This window comes from Lissotriton helveticus, chromosome 8 (assembly GCF_964261635.1).
Source record: "Lissotriton helveticus chromosome 8, aLisHel1.1, whole genome shotgun sequence".
NCBI lineage: Eukaryota > Metazoa > Chordata > Amphibia > Caudata > Salamandridae > Lissotriton > Lissotriton helveticus.
The window spans coordinates 1,671,300,741-1,671,315,589 of record NC_136069.1 but is presented as its reverse complement, the minus strand read 5'-3'; the positions used below and the strand labels follow the sequence as shown (position 1 = coordinate 1,671,315,589).

At 58.1% G+C, this 14,849-nt stretch overlaps 1 protein-coding gene and 1 long non-coding RNA gene across 9 annotated transcripts in view; one reads left to right on the top strand and one right to left on the bottom strand.

Annotated features, from left to right (window-relative positions):
• LOC144773616 (transient receptor potential cation channel subfamily M member 2-like) overlaps positions 1 to 14,849 on the bottom strand; it is a 4,189,411-nt gene that overhangs the window by 2,153,314 nt on the left and 2,021,248 nt on the right. For all 7 annotated transcript variants that reach the window (XR_013600029.1, XR_013600030.1, XM_078658762.1 and 4 more), the window contains one exon: positions 1,585 to 1,798. Coding sequence is in view for 5 of the 7 variants with exons in the window: in XM_078658762.1 (XP_078514888.1) it covers positions 1,585 to 1,798 (214 nt within the window). In the remaining 2 variants the exon portion in view is untranslated. The remainder of the gene's footprint in view (positions 1 to 1,584; positions 1,799 to 14,849) is intronic.
• Positions 1 to 14,849, top strand: part of LOC144773618 (uncharacterized) — a 143,245-nt gene that overhangs the window by 684 nt on the left and 127,712 nt on the right. The gene's annotated exons all lie outside the window — the stretch shown is intronic.

The following is a 14,849-nucleotide window of genomic DNA, read 5'->3' as shown; positions in this document are numbered from 1 at the left end:
ATTGATAATCATCGATATTCGTAAGGTAGGCCTGGGTGGTTTTCCCAGCATTTATTTGTAAATAGGGAACATATGTAGGGGTCCTATTCACGTTTTGTATCACGATTGCCACGCACTTAAAATAAACAGGATCGTTCTAAATAAAGATAAAAGATACCACCCCCCACCCACTCACCGGGTTCCTACTTTCTCTCTGGATCCAACTATATGGCTCTTTATTCCACTACAACCATTCTGATGGGACGATGTAGTCTTTTCTATCCCTCACTCTCGGTACGTCCTTATACCACTTATGTTGTGGTGGCTGAACTGATCTTTTCGGGGCATGTTGCCCATGCAATTGGTGTACCTGCTTGATTCTTGGTATTATGATTGGAATATTTGATATAAGGGGAAACTAAATGATGTGATCTCTGTACCCCCTTTTTTGTTCCCAGCCCTAAGAAGTCGTGGGTATTCCCAGTACGACGAAACACGTGTTGGCGTGAAGTATTCCAAGGAACTACGTATTAAAAGACCTTGCAACCATCTATTGTGTTATTTTTGAGAAATAAGTGTACGTGCTATCTGTATATTAATATTTCATATTGGTGTGACAGAGATTTGTAGAGATTGTTTTGATCTTTGATCATAGTTGGGGTAATTTGGATGATTAACCCTACTCTAGGCACCCAATACTAATATACTATTACAGAACTACTACCTGAATAACGTGAAGGGCCATAGCTATCCAGGATTTAAATCATCCGATTTGCACACAATGCTGCAAGACCTATTCAAGTTTTAAGTGTTTCTTCCTTTTCCACCACAACTACTTCTTCCTTGGTTCCTTCCTGCTCTTACCAATCCTTTGTGTTTTCTGTCATGTTATGTTTTGGTGTAATTTCCTTTCGATGTTCCTTTCTCATTCAAAAGTTTCAATATGGTTGGAGGGTGTGTGATTACAAACCTGTGTTCCTTTGCATGTTTTCTAGATTCACTCACTTTCCTGATACTGACTCTTTGCTACAAAAGAATTAAAAGTTGGATTCTGGATTGCTGGTTTTCTCCAATTCTTTAATGGTTATGTTCAGGAAAGAGATGTTTTATGCCTTTGGCTTTACCCCACTGGGAAGGTGACTGCATCTTGAGGGCACTTGCCTACCACATATTCCAGTGTATGATGAGATCGTGGCTTTGTGAACCAGTGGCCCGTGCATTGGACTGAGGGTGCTCAAGCCAGTAGTATGGGAAAGCATCCAGACCTGAACAGACAAGGAGCACTGAGACTGAGGCCTGCAGTACAGGACTTGAGAGGCTAGGACTGGCATTGAGATAGAAATTAACAAGACACACACTGGGACTGGCAAATACTGACATTGAGGCATTCTATGCATGAGTTACACAATGGAACAGCGAAACACTGACATGCCCACTGTAATCGAAGAACAAGGCTCGCCGTAAAACACATGTTTGTTCAGTGGTTGCAATGCTCAAATAGTCTCTAATTGGGATCAACCTGCAGCCAGCAGACAATTGTTTACAACTGAAACAAGGTGTCACAGAAACAACAAAACTATGAAGTATGTTTCTGGGTTTCCTCACCTGACGTACTTCCTCACAAAGAAAGCTGAAGATCCAGATGTAAAGCAGGTACTCTCTCCAGGAAGGGGTAGTCTGAAAATCTAATATCAGAACATGGGCAAAGAGCCAGAGGAAGCCAACGTACAGTACGATGTTGTAACAGAAGACCACTACCGGGGCAGTGAAGAAACCATACAGGCGCTCCATACGGGTCAGTGTGTGAAGCGACGTATTTCTGTTGGGAAAGGAGAGTTACACAGCAGTGTCAGTGAATTCACAATAATACTCCATTACATACTTTCTTCTACAAAGGTTCACAATAGCTCACTTCCATATCTAACAACCTCCAACTCCATACTAATACTCACCATACATGCTCTGTTTTAAACAGTACATGAATTCAGTGCTTAATTTTGGTCAGTGGGTGAGGGTGGGGCCTCTAGTAAGTTAGAGGTGGCATTTTCGCTTGGTTGCCTCTCCTAGCCCCATATACTATGGTTGTTCTCCCTAATTCCAAGAATTACCTCCAGAATGTCAGTGCCAGCATTTGGTCATGAGTATCCCATACGCCAAGAATTACCTCTTGTCTGCCAACTAGCATTTTGCTATGAGTGCCCCTTATGCCAAGCATTATGACCAGTATTTGACACCTTCAATAACTTGACTTGTTTCAAATTAACTTTACAAACCTTTGTTTGGATACCTACGATTCAATCAGGAAAAAAAACACTATAATGAATTAAGTGGTGCATTGCCTCTCTGTATAATACACATCTGTATATTCTCTTAACTGTCCCGCATTGTGTGATCATTTGACCACTGAGCACAGTCAAGTCTGTTCTATGGCTATTGTCACTAATTTATGATTGGGGATGGTTCAGTTCAAATAGTTTGTTTCTAAAGAGATCACACAGGCAGAAGTTAGTGCTCTCACGAAAGGCTTACATATGAGCAATCTGTAATTTCTTTCAGTTTTTCATGTGTAGGCCCTGCTTTTCATGGTCACCCCCATATTTTGTGACTGATACTGGTGGTAACTGACTCGGACTGTGCCCTGGGCTCTGGTACTCTCATTAAAAAGGTATAATTATATTTGGCATTGAAAGACCCCTGTAAGTCCCTAGTATATAATGCAATGGGGATTCAAACTACTTATAAGTCCCTAGTATATATTCGGGCAGGGAGGTTTAGAGTCCCCGTAGATTTCCTGAACTGGAGTGTGCACTTCTGTATTGCCTGCTGTCGTTTTTAAAGGCAGCCCTGCTTTGCAAACTGTCTTTAAAACTAAATTGTATGCAAATTCGACTTTAGAATTAAAGGTACATTGAAGGTGGTAATCTACCTTATCTTTGCATATACGTCACCCCTCAGGTCTTCCTTAGGTGCCAGAGGGGTTGGGTGCCATGTAAGTATAATCAGGGATATTATAGAAGGTGTTTTATGTGCCCCGGTGGGGGGAAAACTGCCAATTTTATGTTTTGCTCATTGTAGATTATTAGCTCCATAGGCTAACATTATTATATTTTATTTAAGTATAAATATTGTTAGGAAGGAGTTGAATGGCATGCAAAGACTTAAACAATTGGTAACGATAAATCTAACAACTTGCCACTGTTAAATTTATCATAACTAGTACAAAAAAGAAGTTATAGAACTTTTTTACTTGTGAGCAAAATCTAGCCTTCTAGGAGCCTCTCCTTATTGGTCAACCTTGACAGACTTAGCTAATCTGCTTTGAGGAGGTGATAAGTGGACTGCACAGGGACATAGGTTATCTGATGGGGGAAGCTCTGCAGCTGCAGAGAACAGGTCAGAAAGGGTGCTGGGTACATCAAAGAACAAGTTACTTACCTTCTGTAACAATGTATCTGTTAGAGACATACATTAGTTATAGATTCCTCACCTTAGAATTACCCCTAGGCGTCAGACTTGATCCGGAGAAATGTTTTCTTAGCAGTATCCCTGTGCGTCGGTAGGTGGCGTCAGTCGACTCTGCGTCTGTCGTTAGCGCCGTTGTAACCGGGATGACGTTGCGCTGTCTACTTAGATGCCAGCCCTGTGCGTTGACGTCAGTTATGACACGACTTTCCACGCCAGAAGCGCAGAGTCATGCAAGACACTTACCACTGGTGAACAAAACTAGGGCCCTGGAAGGAAGTCCCTAGGCCTATGCCAAGAAGTCAGTTCGCAGAACGGGGCGATGGGTGGGGCGGTAAGGAATCTGTAACTAATGCATGTCTCTTACAGACACATCATTACCAAAGGTGAGTAACTTGCTCATCTGAAAGCGAGCATTAGCTATAGATTCATTATCTTAGAATAGAAACCCCAGCAATACCAACCCCGGAGATGGGTCTGCAAACTAAGTTCACACCAGGAAGTCCTGGAGAACAGACCGGCCGAAAAAGCCCTCTCTCTGGACTTGACTGTACAGACAGTAATGTTTGGTAAAGGTGTGCAGGGATGCTGACGTGGCTGCCTGCCAGATGTCATTCAAAGGAAATCCACATCACAAAGCAGTAGTGGCTGCCATCGCCCTGGTAGAGTGGGCGCGCAGTCCTACTGGAGGATCCTTTTTAGCAAAAGAATAACAGATCTTGATGCATACGACAACCCATCGAGAGAAGGTACACTTTTGCACTGCCGACCCTTCTTGGCGCCCAAATAACTTACGAAGAGTTGATCATCCACCCGGAAATCTTTAGTGCGGTCAAGGTAGAAGAACAGCGCACGTTTTGGGTCCAGACAGTGGAGTCTCTCCTTCTCTTTAGAAGGGTGCAGGAAGAAGGTGGGCAATATGTTGGTCTGACCTATGTAGAAAAAGGTGTCAACTTTGGGCAGAAAAGAGGGCCTAGTGCGAAGAACCACTTTATCTGGATGAACATCCAAAAAGGGAGGTTTGGAAGCTAAGGCCTGATGCGCACTTGCCCTGCGAGCAGAGGTGACGGCAAGCAAGAAAGCAGTCTTCAAAGTAAGGAGACAATTATATAGTGGCTCAAAGGGAGCAGACAAAATAACAAGTTACTTACCTTCAGTAACGATATATCTGTAAGAAACAGGTTAGTTATAGATTCTCTACTTTAGAATTACCCCCAGGCGTCAGACTGGATCCGGAAGATTTTTTGTCAGCAGTACCCCTGTGCGTCAGAAGGTGGCATCGGTCGACTCCAGGTCTGTCATCGGCATCGTGGTCGCTGGGATGATGTCGCGGTAGCTACATAGACGCCGCCCTTCCCCGCTGACTCAGTTCTGTACACAACTTTCCACGCCAGAAGCGCAGAGCCATGCAAGACACTGACCACTGGTGCACATAACTAGGGCCCCCAAAGGATGTCCTTAACCCTAGAAGTCAGTTCGCTGAACGGGTAGAATGAGTGGGGCGGAAAGGTATCTATAACTAACTTATGTTTCTTACAGATAGATAGTTACCGAAGGTAAGTAACATGTTCATCTAAAAGAAACAGTTAGTTATAAATGCCTTACCTTAGATTAGATACCCCAGAAATACCAACCTCAGAAGTGGGTCTACAAACCAAGTTCACACCGGAAAGTCCTGGAGAACAGAACGACCAAAGAAGCCATCTCTCCGGACTTGGCTGTCCAGGCAGTAGTGTTTGGTGAACGTGTGCAGAGATGCCCACATAGCTGCCTGACAGATGTCATTTAGGGGGACTCCTCATCCCAAAGCAGTAGTAGCTGCGGTCGCCCAGGTGGAATGGGCGCGCTGCCCCACTGGAGGCTCCTTCTTAGCCAAAGAATAGCAGGCTTTGGTGCACAAAATGACCCACCTGGAGATGGTCCGTTTGTGCTCGGCACAACCTTTCTTAGTGCCCTCGTAACCCAAAAAGAGTTAGTCGTCCACCTGGAATTGTTTTGTGCGATCCAAGTAGAATGAAAGCGCACGTTTTGGATCCAGACGGTGGAACCTCTCTTCCTCTTTCGAAGGATGCGGAGGTGAAAAGAAGGTGGGCAAAGCGATGGGTTGGCCAATGTGGAAAGAAGTAACCACCTTGGGAAAAAAGGAAGTTCTAGTTCTAAGGACAACCTTATCCAGATGGACAGCCAGAAAGGAAGACTTGGAAGACAGAGCTTGTAGCTCACTGACCCTGCGCGCAGAGGTGATGGCCACCAGAAAATCAGTTTTCAAAGAAAGAAGACTTAGAGGACAGTTATGTAATGGCTTAAAGAGAGCACACATAAGATATGTCAGAACCAAGTTCAAGTCCCACTGGGGCATTACAAAGGGAACAGGAGGAAATGCCCTTAAGAAATCTATTTATAACAGGGGACTTAAAAAAAGAAGACTGAACAGGGAGCCTGAGGAAAGCTGAAATGGCTGAGAGGTAGTCCTTAAGAGTGCCCAAAGCCGAGCCCTGCTGGGCAAAAAATAAGAGGAACAAGAGAACCTCAGAAAGAGGGGCAGAAAGGGGATCCATAGCCTTGGATGTGCACCATGCCCCAAACGTATTCTATCTGCAGGCATATACCGTCATAGTGGAGGGATGCCTGGCTGTCAAGATTACATCACAGACTTCAGGAGGCAGGTCAAACGACATCAACTGCCGCCGCTCAATCTCCAGGCAAGGAGGTGGAGCTGGACAGGTGCGGGTGGAGGACCGTCCCCTGCTGCTGCGACAGAAGATCCTCCAGAAGAGGCAGTCTGATCAGAGGATCGATAGCCATATTGAGCAGCTCGGGATACCAGACTCTTCGTGCCCAATCCGGACTCACAAGAATGACTTGCGTCCGGTCGCGCTTCATGTTCTTCAGCACTCTGGGCAGAAGTGGTATAGGCTGAAAGGCGTATAGTAGACCACAACTCCACTCGCAACAAAAAGCGTTGCCTAGCCACTGCCCCCTTGGAAATTCCAACGTGCAGAATTGCTGACATTGCATGTTCTCTTTGGTGGCGAACATATCTAACCAAGTCTCTCCCCACTGCTGAAAGAGACCTTGCAACACCTCAGAGTGAAGACGCCATTCGTGATCCATCATGCACCTGCGGCTGAGTTCCACCGCCTTGGTGTTCATTGAACCTGCCAGGTGTTGAACCACCAGGGATATGCCCTGATGTTCCAGCCATTTCCAGAGGTGGAAGGCCTCTTGACAGAGGGTCCACGACCCCACCCTGCCTTGTTTGTTGCTGTACCACATGGCTGTGGTGTAGTCCGTGAACGTCTGCACTACTCTTCCCCGGACAGAGGGAAGGAAGGCTTCGAGTGCAAGACGGATTGGCAGAAGCTCCAGAAGGTTGATGTGGAGCCCGGACCCTGCTGGAGACCAGAGGCCTCTGATCTCAGCCTCTACCATGTGGCCCCCCCATCCCTGAAGGGATGCACCTGTCACCACTGTGTGTTCTGGTTGGGGAAGGGAGAGGGATCTGCCGTTGTCCCAATCCTGGTTCATGAGCCACCACTACAATTGTCCTGCAGTGCCCTCTGAGATCTGGATGCACTCAGACAGATTCCCTTGATGCTGTGTCCACTGGAACTTCAGGTCCCCTGCAGAGCCCGCATAAGCCACCTTGCATGATCGACCAGCAGGATGCAGGATGCCATGAGGCCCAGCAGCCTCAGGGTCATCTTGACCGAAACCCTGGATAGGGGCTCAAATGTCAGAATCATAGCCCGAATATCCTGAACTCGCTGTTCAGGAAGATAAACCCGAAACTGAGTCATGTCCAGAACCGCTCTGCTGAAGAGGAGCTTCTGAGAGGGAGTCAGATGTGATTTTGGGACGTTGATTGAGAACCTCAGTGAATGCAGGAGGTCGGCTGTAGTCTGGAGGTGGGAGCTGACAGCCTTGGGTGAGCCCGCTTTCACGTCGAGATAGGGGAAGACTGGAACCCCTGATCTGCGCAGATGAGCTGTGACCACCGCGATCACTTTCGTGAACAACCGAGGGGCGCTGGTAAGGCCAAAGGGGAGCACGGTAAATTGAAAGTGCTCACGGCCCACCGTAAACCGCAGGTAACACCGGTGGGCCGGCAGGACTGCAGGGCTCCACAAATCGACGACCAGATGGCCGAACTTCCCTGGAAGTCCCGATGAGGTGCCATTCGCCTCCCACATCCCAGCGAGGGCTCCAGGAGGTCGGGTATTTTCACGCTTTGGGTCCCCTCTGTCACCTCGCGTGCAGAGTTTACAAGAAAGGAGGGTAATTTCCCTCCGGATTACTAGGGACAGGGTACGCCCAGACACCCCTCCAAGGCTGGTGGTTCTCTGCCATGGGGACCAGATAGGCTATGCCTGGGTAACACCTCCCTAGGCCACCCGGGGCTTCCTTCCGCCAGGCCGACGGCATGTCAAATGGCCCAGGACGGGCTCCATGGCTCTTGGGCAGTCGTCCCCCCGGGCGCCCGGGGCTCCATCCACCCCGGACGGGCTCCATGCGTCCCGGGCATTCGTCCCCCCCGGGCGTCCGGGGCTCCATGCCGAAGGCATTGTAAAGTGCCCGGGACGGGCTCCATGCGTCCCGGGCATTCGTCCCCCGGGCTCTTGGGCAGTCGTCCCCCCGGGCGTCCGGGGCTCCATCCAGGCTGACGGCATGGCAGAGTGCCCGGGTCGGGCTCCATGGTTTCCAGGGTGGTCCTCCCCTGGGTGTCGGGGCGCTCCAGGCCGACGGCATGGCAGAGAGCCCGGGACGGGCTCCATGCGTCCCGGGCCTTCGTCCCCCGGGCGTCCGGGGCTCCATCCAGGCTGACAGCATGGCAGAGTGCCCGGGTCGGGCTCCATGGTTTTCAGGGTGGTCCTCCCCAGGGTGTCGGGGGCGCTCCAGGCCGATGACATGGCAGAGTGCCCGGGACGGGCTCCATGCGTCCCGGGCATTCGTCCCCCGGGCGCCCGGGGCTCCATCCAGGCTGACGGCATGGCAAAGTGCCCAGGACGGTCTCCATGCGTCCTGGGCAGTCGTCCCCCAGGCGTCCGGGGCACCCACCCCGAGGCCGACGGAATGGCAAAGTACCCGGGACGGGCTCCACAGGCCCAGGGAGGCTCTCCCCAGCCTGGCTAGGGTTCGTAAGCTGGGGACAGGCCATGGACTTCTCAGCCAGTCAGGCATCCTGATATGGGCCACCGTATTAGGCCTGAGATCCGCCCGGCAGGCCATCAGAACTGCGTCGGGCAAACTTTACCGCTCGCCCGCCGCGGACGGACTTTTTACGCACCCGCCGCGGACGGTCTTTTTCCGCACCCGCCGCGGACGGTCTTTTTCCGCACCCGCCGCGGTCGGTCTTTCCGACCGACATCATAATTGACCCCACCTTGTCCGCCTTGTTACGGGCCCATGTTTAGCCTGGGGTATATTACGATGGCGGACGGTCTTTCCCGCACCCGCCGCGGACGGTCTTTCCCACACCCGCCGCGGACGGTCTTTCCCACACCCGCCGCGGACGGTCTTTCCCACACCCGCCGCGGACGGTCTTTCCCACACCCGCCGCGGACGGTCTTTCCGCCCGACATCATAAAGGTTCCCCTGCGGCCAGGCTATGTTCCGGATGGCCGTGATGGGCTCACTGGGGCTCCCATCTCCAGTCCCACGACATGGCAATGTGCCTGGGACGGGATCCATGCATCCCGGGCAGTCCTCCCCCTGGCGTCCGGGCCTGAGAGCTCCAGTGGTCCTCACTGGGCCGGAGTTCCAGCCGGGGTCCCCGAGCCCTGCCCGGCGTGGGCAGGCAGAAGCCCTACCGAGAAGGCTCGGGGTGGGAAGCAGGGAGTCCTTTCGGTCCCGGCCATCTGGTCGCCCGTAACGCTTTCCTATGGGGCGACCAGATGGCCGAACTTCCCTGGAAGTCCCGATGAGGTGCCATTTGCCTCCCGGATCCCAGCGAGGGCTCCATGAGGTCGGGTTCTTTCACGCCTTGGGTCCCCTCTGTCACCTCGCGTGCAGAGTTTACAAGAAAGGGGGGTATTTTCCCTCCGGATTACTAGGGACAGGGTACGCCCGGACACCCCTCCGAGGCTGGTGGTTCTCGGCCATGGGGACCAGATGGGCTATGCCTGGGCAACACCTCCCTAGGCCACCCGGGGCTTCCTTCCTCCAGGCCAACTGCATGTCAAATTGCCCAGGACGGGCTCCATGGCTCGTGGGCAGTCGTCCCCCGGGCGTCCGGGGCTCCATCCAGGCTGACGGCATGGAAAAGTGCCCAGGACAGGCTCCATGCGTCCCGGGCATTCATCCCCCGGGCGTCCGGGGCTCCATCCAGGCTGACGGCATGGCAGAGTGCCCGGGTCGGGATCCATGGTTTCCAGGATTGTCCTCCCCTGGGTGTCTGGGGGCTCCAGGCCGAATGCATGGAAAAGTGCCCAGGACGGGCTCCATGCGTCCCGGGCATTCGTCCCCCGGGCGTCTGGGGCTCCATCCAGGCTGACGGTATGGCAGAGTGCCCGGGTCGGGCTCCATGGTTTTCACGGTGGTCCTCCCCTGGGTGTCTGGGGGCTCCAGGCCGAAGGCAATGAAAAGTGCCCAGGACAGGCTCCATGCGTCCCGGGCATTCGTCCCGGGACGGGGAGGGGGACGGGGAGGGGGACGGGGACGGGGACAGGGTCGGGAGAGTCCAGGCGGCTTCACTTCCGTGTCCAGCCATCTGATCGCCCAGATTCCCTCGGCCATCTGGTCGCCCGGATCCCCTCGGGCATCTGGTCGCCCGCGATGCTTTCCAATGGGACGACCAGATGGCCGGGCTTCCCTGGAAGTCCCGATGAGGTGCCATTCGGCTCCCGGATCCCAGCTAGGGCTCCATGAGGTCGGGTTCTTTTACGCCTTGGGTCCCCTCTGTCACCTCGCGTGCACGGATTGCAAGAAAGGGGGGTAATTTCCCTCCGGATTACTAGGGGCAGGGTACGCCCGGACACCTCTCCAGGGCTGGTGGTTCTCTGCCCGGGGGACCAGATGAGATATGCCTGGGCAACACCTCCCCCGGGCGTCTGGGGGCTCCATTCTCCGGGCCAACGGCATGGCTCAATGCCCAGGACGGGCTCCACGTGTCCCGGGCAGACCTCCCCTGGGCGTCCGGGGGCACCCATCTCCAGGAGGCCAGCGGGATGGCAAAGTACCCGGGAAGGGCTCCACGGGTCCCGGGCAGCCTTCCCCCGGGCGTCCGGGGCTCCCACCTTCAGGCCGACGGCATGTCACACTGCCCAGGACGGGCTCCATGGGCCCCGGACAGAACTCCCCCGGGCGTCCGGGGCACCCATCTCCAGGAGGCCAACGGGATGGCAAAGTACCCGGGAAGGGCTCCACGGGTCCCGGCCAGCCTTCCCCCGGGCGTCCGGGGCTCCCACCTCCAGGCCGACGGCATGTCACACTGCCCAGGACGGGCTCCATGGGCCCCGGACAGACCTCCCCCGGGCGTCCGGGGCACCCATCTCCAGGAGGCCAACGGGATGGCAGAGTAACCGGGAAGGGCTCCATGGGTCCCGGGCAGCCCTCCCCCCGGGCGTCCGGGGCTCCCACCTCCAGGACGACGGCATGTCAAAGTGCCCAGGGCGGGCTCCACGGGCCCCGGGCAGCCCTCCCCCCCGGGCGTTCGGGGCACACATCTCCAGGAGGCCAACGGCGTTGCAAAGTACCCGGAAAGGGCTCCACGGGTACCGGGCAGTCCTCCCCCCGGGCGTCCGGGGCACCCATCTCCATGAGGCCAACGGCATTGGCAAAGTACCCGGGAAGGGCTCCACGGGTCCCGACCAGGCTTCCCACGGGCGTCCCGGGCACCCTCCTCCAGGCCGACGGCATGTCAAAGTGTCCAGGACGGGCTCCATGGGTCCCGGGCAGCCCGCTCCCGGGCGTCCGGGGCTCCCACCTCCAGGCCGACGGCATGTCAAAGAGCCCTGGACGGGATCCACGGGTACCGGGCAGTCCTCCCCCGGGCGTCCGGGGCTCCCATCTCCAGGCCAACGGCATGGCTCAATGCCCAGGACGGGCTCCATGGGTCCCGCGCAGGCCTCCCCCCGGGCGTCCGGGGCAACCACCTCCGTGAGGCCAACGGCATTGGCAAAGTACCCGGGAAGGGCTCCACGGGTCCCGGGCAGGCCTCCCCCGGGCGTCCAGGGCACCCACCTCCAGGCCGACGGCATGTAAAAGTGCCCAGGACGGGCTCCATGGGTCCCGGGCAGCCCGCCCCCGGGCATCTGGGGCACCCATCTCCAGGAGGCCAACGGCGTTGCAAAGTACCCGGGAAGGGCTCCACGGGTACCGGGCAGTCCTCCCCCGGGCGTCCGGGGGCTCCCTTCTCCAGGCCAACGGCATGGTTCAATGCCCAGGACGGGACGTCAAGTGGCCAGGACGGGCTCCATGCGTCCCGGGCATTCGTCCCGGGACGGGGACGGGGATGGGGTGGGGAAGAGTCCAGGCGGCTTCACCTCCATGCCCGGCCATCTGATCGCCCAGATTCCCTCGGCCATCTGGTCGCCCGGATCCCCTCGGGCATCTGGTCGCCCGCAACGCTTTCCTACAGGGGGGGGGGGACCAGATGGCCGAACTTCCCTGGAAGTCTTAATGAGGTGCCATTCGCCTCCCGGATCCCAGCGAGGGCTCCATGAGGTCGGGTTCTTTCACGCCTTGGGTCCCCTCTGTCACCTCGCGTGCACAGATTGCAAGAAAGGGGGGTAATTTGCCTCCGGATTACTATGGGGCAGGGTATGCCCGGACACCCCTCCAGGGTTGGTGGTTCTCTGCCATGGGGACCAGATGGGATATGCCTGGGCAACACCTCCCTAGGCCACCCGGGGCTTCCTTCCTCCAGGCCAACTGCATGTCAAATTGCCCAGGACGGGCTCCATGGCTCTTGGGCAGTCCTCCCCCGGGCGTCCGGGGCTCCCTTCCCTGGGCCAAAGCATTTCAGAGTGCCCAGGACGGGCTCCACGGGTCCCGGGCGTCCAGGGCTCCCTTCCCCGGGCCAACGGCTTGTCAGAGTGCCCAGGACGGGCTCCACGGGCCCCGGGCGTCCGGGGCTCCCTTCCCCGGGCCAGCGGCATGTCAGAGTGCCCAGGACGGGCTCCACGGGCCCCGGTCATCCGGGGCACCCTTCCCCGGGCCAGCGGCATGTCAGAGTGCCCCGGACCAGTTCCACGGGTCCCGGGCAGTCCTCCCCCGGGCGTCCGGGGCTCCCTTCCCCGGGCCAAAGCATTTCAGAGTGCCCAGGACGGGCTCCACGGGTTCCGGGCGTCCAGGTCTCCCTTCCCCGGGCCAACGGCTTGTCAGAGTGCCCAGGACGGGCTCCACGGGCCCCGGGCGTCCGGGGCACCCTTCCCCGGGCCAGCGGCATGTCAGAGTGCCCAGGACGAGTTCCACGGGTCCCGGGCAGTCCTCCCCCCCGGGTGTCCGGGGCTCCCTTCCCCGGGCCAAAGCATTTCAGAGTGCCCAGGACGGGCTCCACGGGTCCCGGACGTCCGGGGCTCCCTTCCCTGGGCCAACGGCATACAGGAGTGCCCAGGACGGGCTCCACAGGTCCCGGTCGTCTGGGGCTCCCTTCCCCGGGCCAACGGCTTGTCAGAGTGCCAAGGACGGGCTCCACGATTCCCGGTCGTCTGGGGCTCCCTTCCCCGGGCCAACAGCTTGTCAGAGTGCCAAGGACGGGCTCCACGGGTCCCGGGCAGTCCTCCCCCGGGCCAACAGCAGGTCAGAGTGCCCAGGACGGGCTACACGGGTCCCGGGCAGCCCACCCCCCGGGCGTTCGGGGCACCTATCTCCAGGAGGCCAACGGCGTTGCAAAGTACCCGGGAAGGGCTCCACGGGTACCGGGCAGTACTCCCCCGGGCGTCCGGGGGCTCCCTTCTCCAGGCCAACGGCATGGTTCAATGCCCAGGACGGGCTCCATGTGTCCCGGACAGACCTCCCCCGGGCGTCCGGGGCACCCATCTCCAGGCCAACGGCATGGCTCAATGCCCAGGACGGGCTCCATGGGTCCGGGGAGGCGTCCCATGCGCCTCCGGGCTTGGGAGCCCCGGCTGGGTCCAGGGGCCCGGCCGGGCCCCGGGTCGGGTGCTCCGGCCCTGGTCCCTGTCTCCCAGCCTACCGCACTGCCAAGGGCCTAGGAAGGGGTTCCGTTGTGCCCGGGGAGCCTCCCCTTGCTTGTCTGGGTTCAGGAGCTCTGTCCGGGGCCCCTGGGGGCCCGGGGGAGGGCGGCCTCCCCACCCCGGGCTCTGTCCTTGGTCCTGCTGCGTGGCAGGGTGCCCGGGACGGGGTCCGGAGGGACCGGGGAGGCGTCCCATGCACCTCCGGGCTTGGGAGCCCCGGCAGCGTCCAGGGGCCCGGCCGGGCCCCGGGTCGGGTGCTCCGGCCCTGGGCCCTGTCTCCCAGCCTGCCGCACTGCCAAGGGCCCGGGAAGGGGTTCCGATGTGCCCGGGGAGCCTCCCCTTGCTTGGCTGGGTTCAGGAGCAGTGGCTAGGGCCCCTGAGGGCCCGGGGAGGGCGGCCTCCCCACCCCGGGCTCTGTCCTTGGTCTTGGTGCGTGGCAGGGTGCCCGGGACGGGGTCCGGAGGGACCGGGGAGGCGTCCCATGCGCCTCCGGGCTTGGGAGCCCCGGCTGGGTCCAGGGGCCCGGGCGGGCCCCGGGTCGGGTGCTCCGGCCCTGGGCCCTGTCTCCCAGCCTGCCACACTGCCAAGGGCCCGGGAAGGGGTTCCGATGTGCCCGGGGAGCCTCCCCTTGCTTGGCTGGGTTCAGGAGCAGTGGCTAGGGCCCCTGAGGGCCCGGGGAGGGCGGCCTCCCCACCCCGGGCTCTGTCCTTGGTCCTGCTGCGTGGCAGGGTGCCCGGGACGGGGTCCGGAGGGACCGGGGAGGCGTCCCATGCGCCTCCGGGCTTGGGAGCCCCGGCTGGGTCCAGGGGCCCGGGCGGGCCCCGGGTCGGGTGCTCCGGCCCTGGGCCCTGTCTCCCAGCCTGCCGCACTGCCAAGGGCCCGGAAAGGGGTTCCGATGTGCCCGGGGAGCCTCCCCTTGCTTGTCTGTGTTCAGGAGCTCCATCCGGGGCCCCTGAGGGCCCGGGGATGGCGGCCTCCCCACCCCGGGCTCCGTCCTGGGTCCTGGCGCGTGGCAGGGTGCCCGGGACGGGGTCCGGCGTGCCAGGGGAGGCTCGCCCTGCGCCTCCGGGCCTGGGAGCCCCGGCTGGGTCCAGGGGCCCGGCCGGGGCCCCGGGTGGGGCGCTCCGTCCCTGGGCCCTGTCCCCCGGCCTGCCGCACTGCCAAAGTCCCGGGACGGGGTTCCGTGGTGCCCGGGGAGCCTCCCCGTGCTTGGCTGGGTTCAGGAGCCCCACCCGGGGCCCCTGAGGGCCCCGGGGAGGGTGGCCTCCC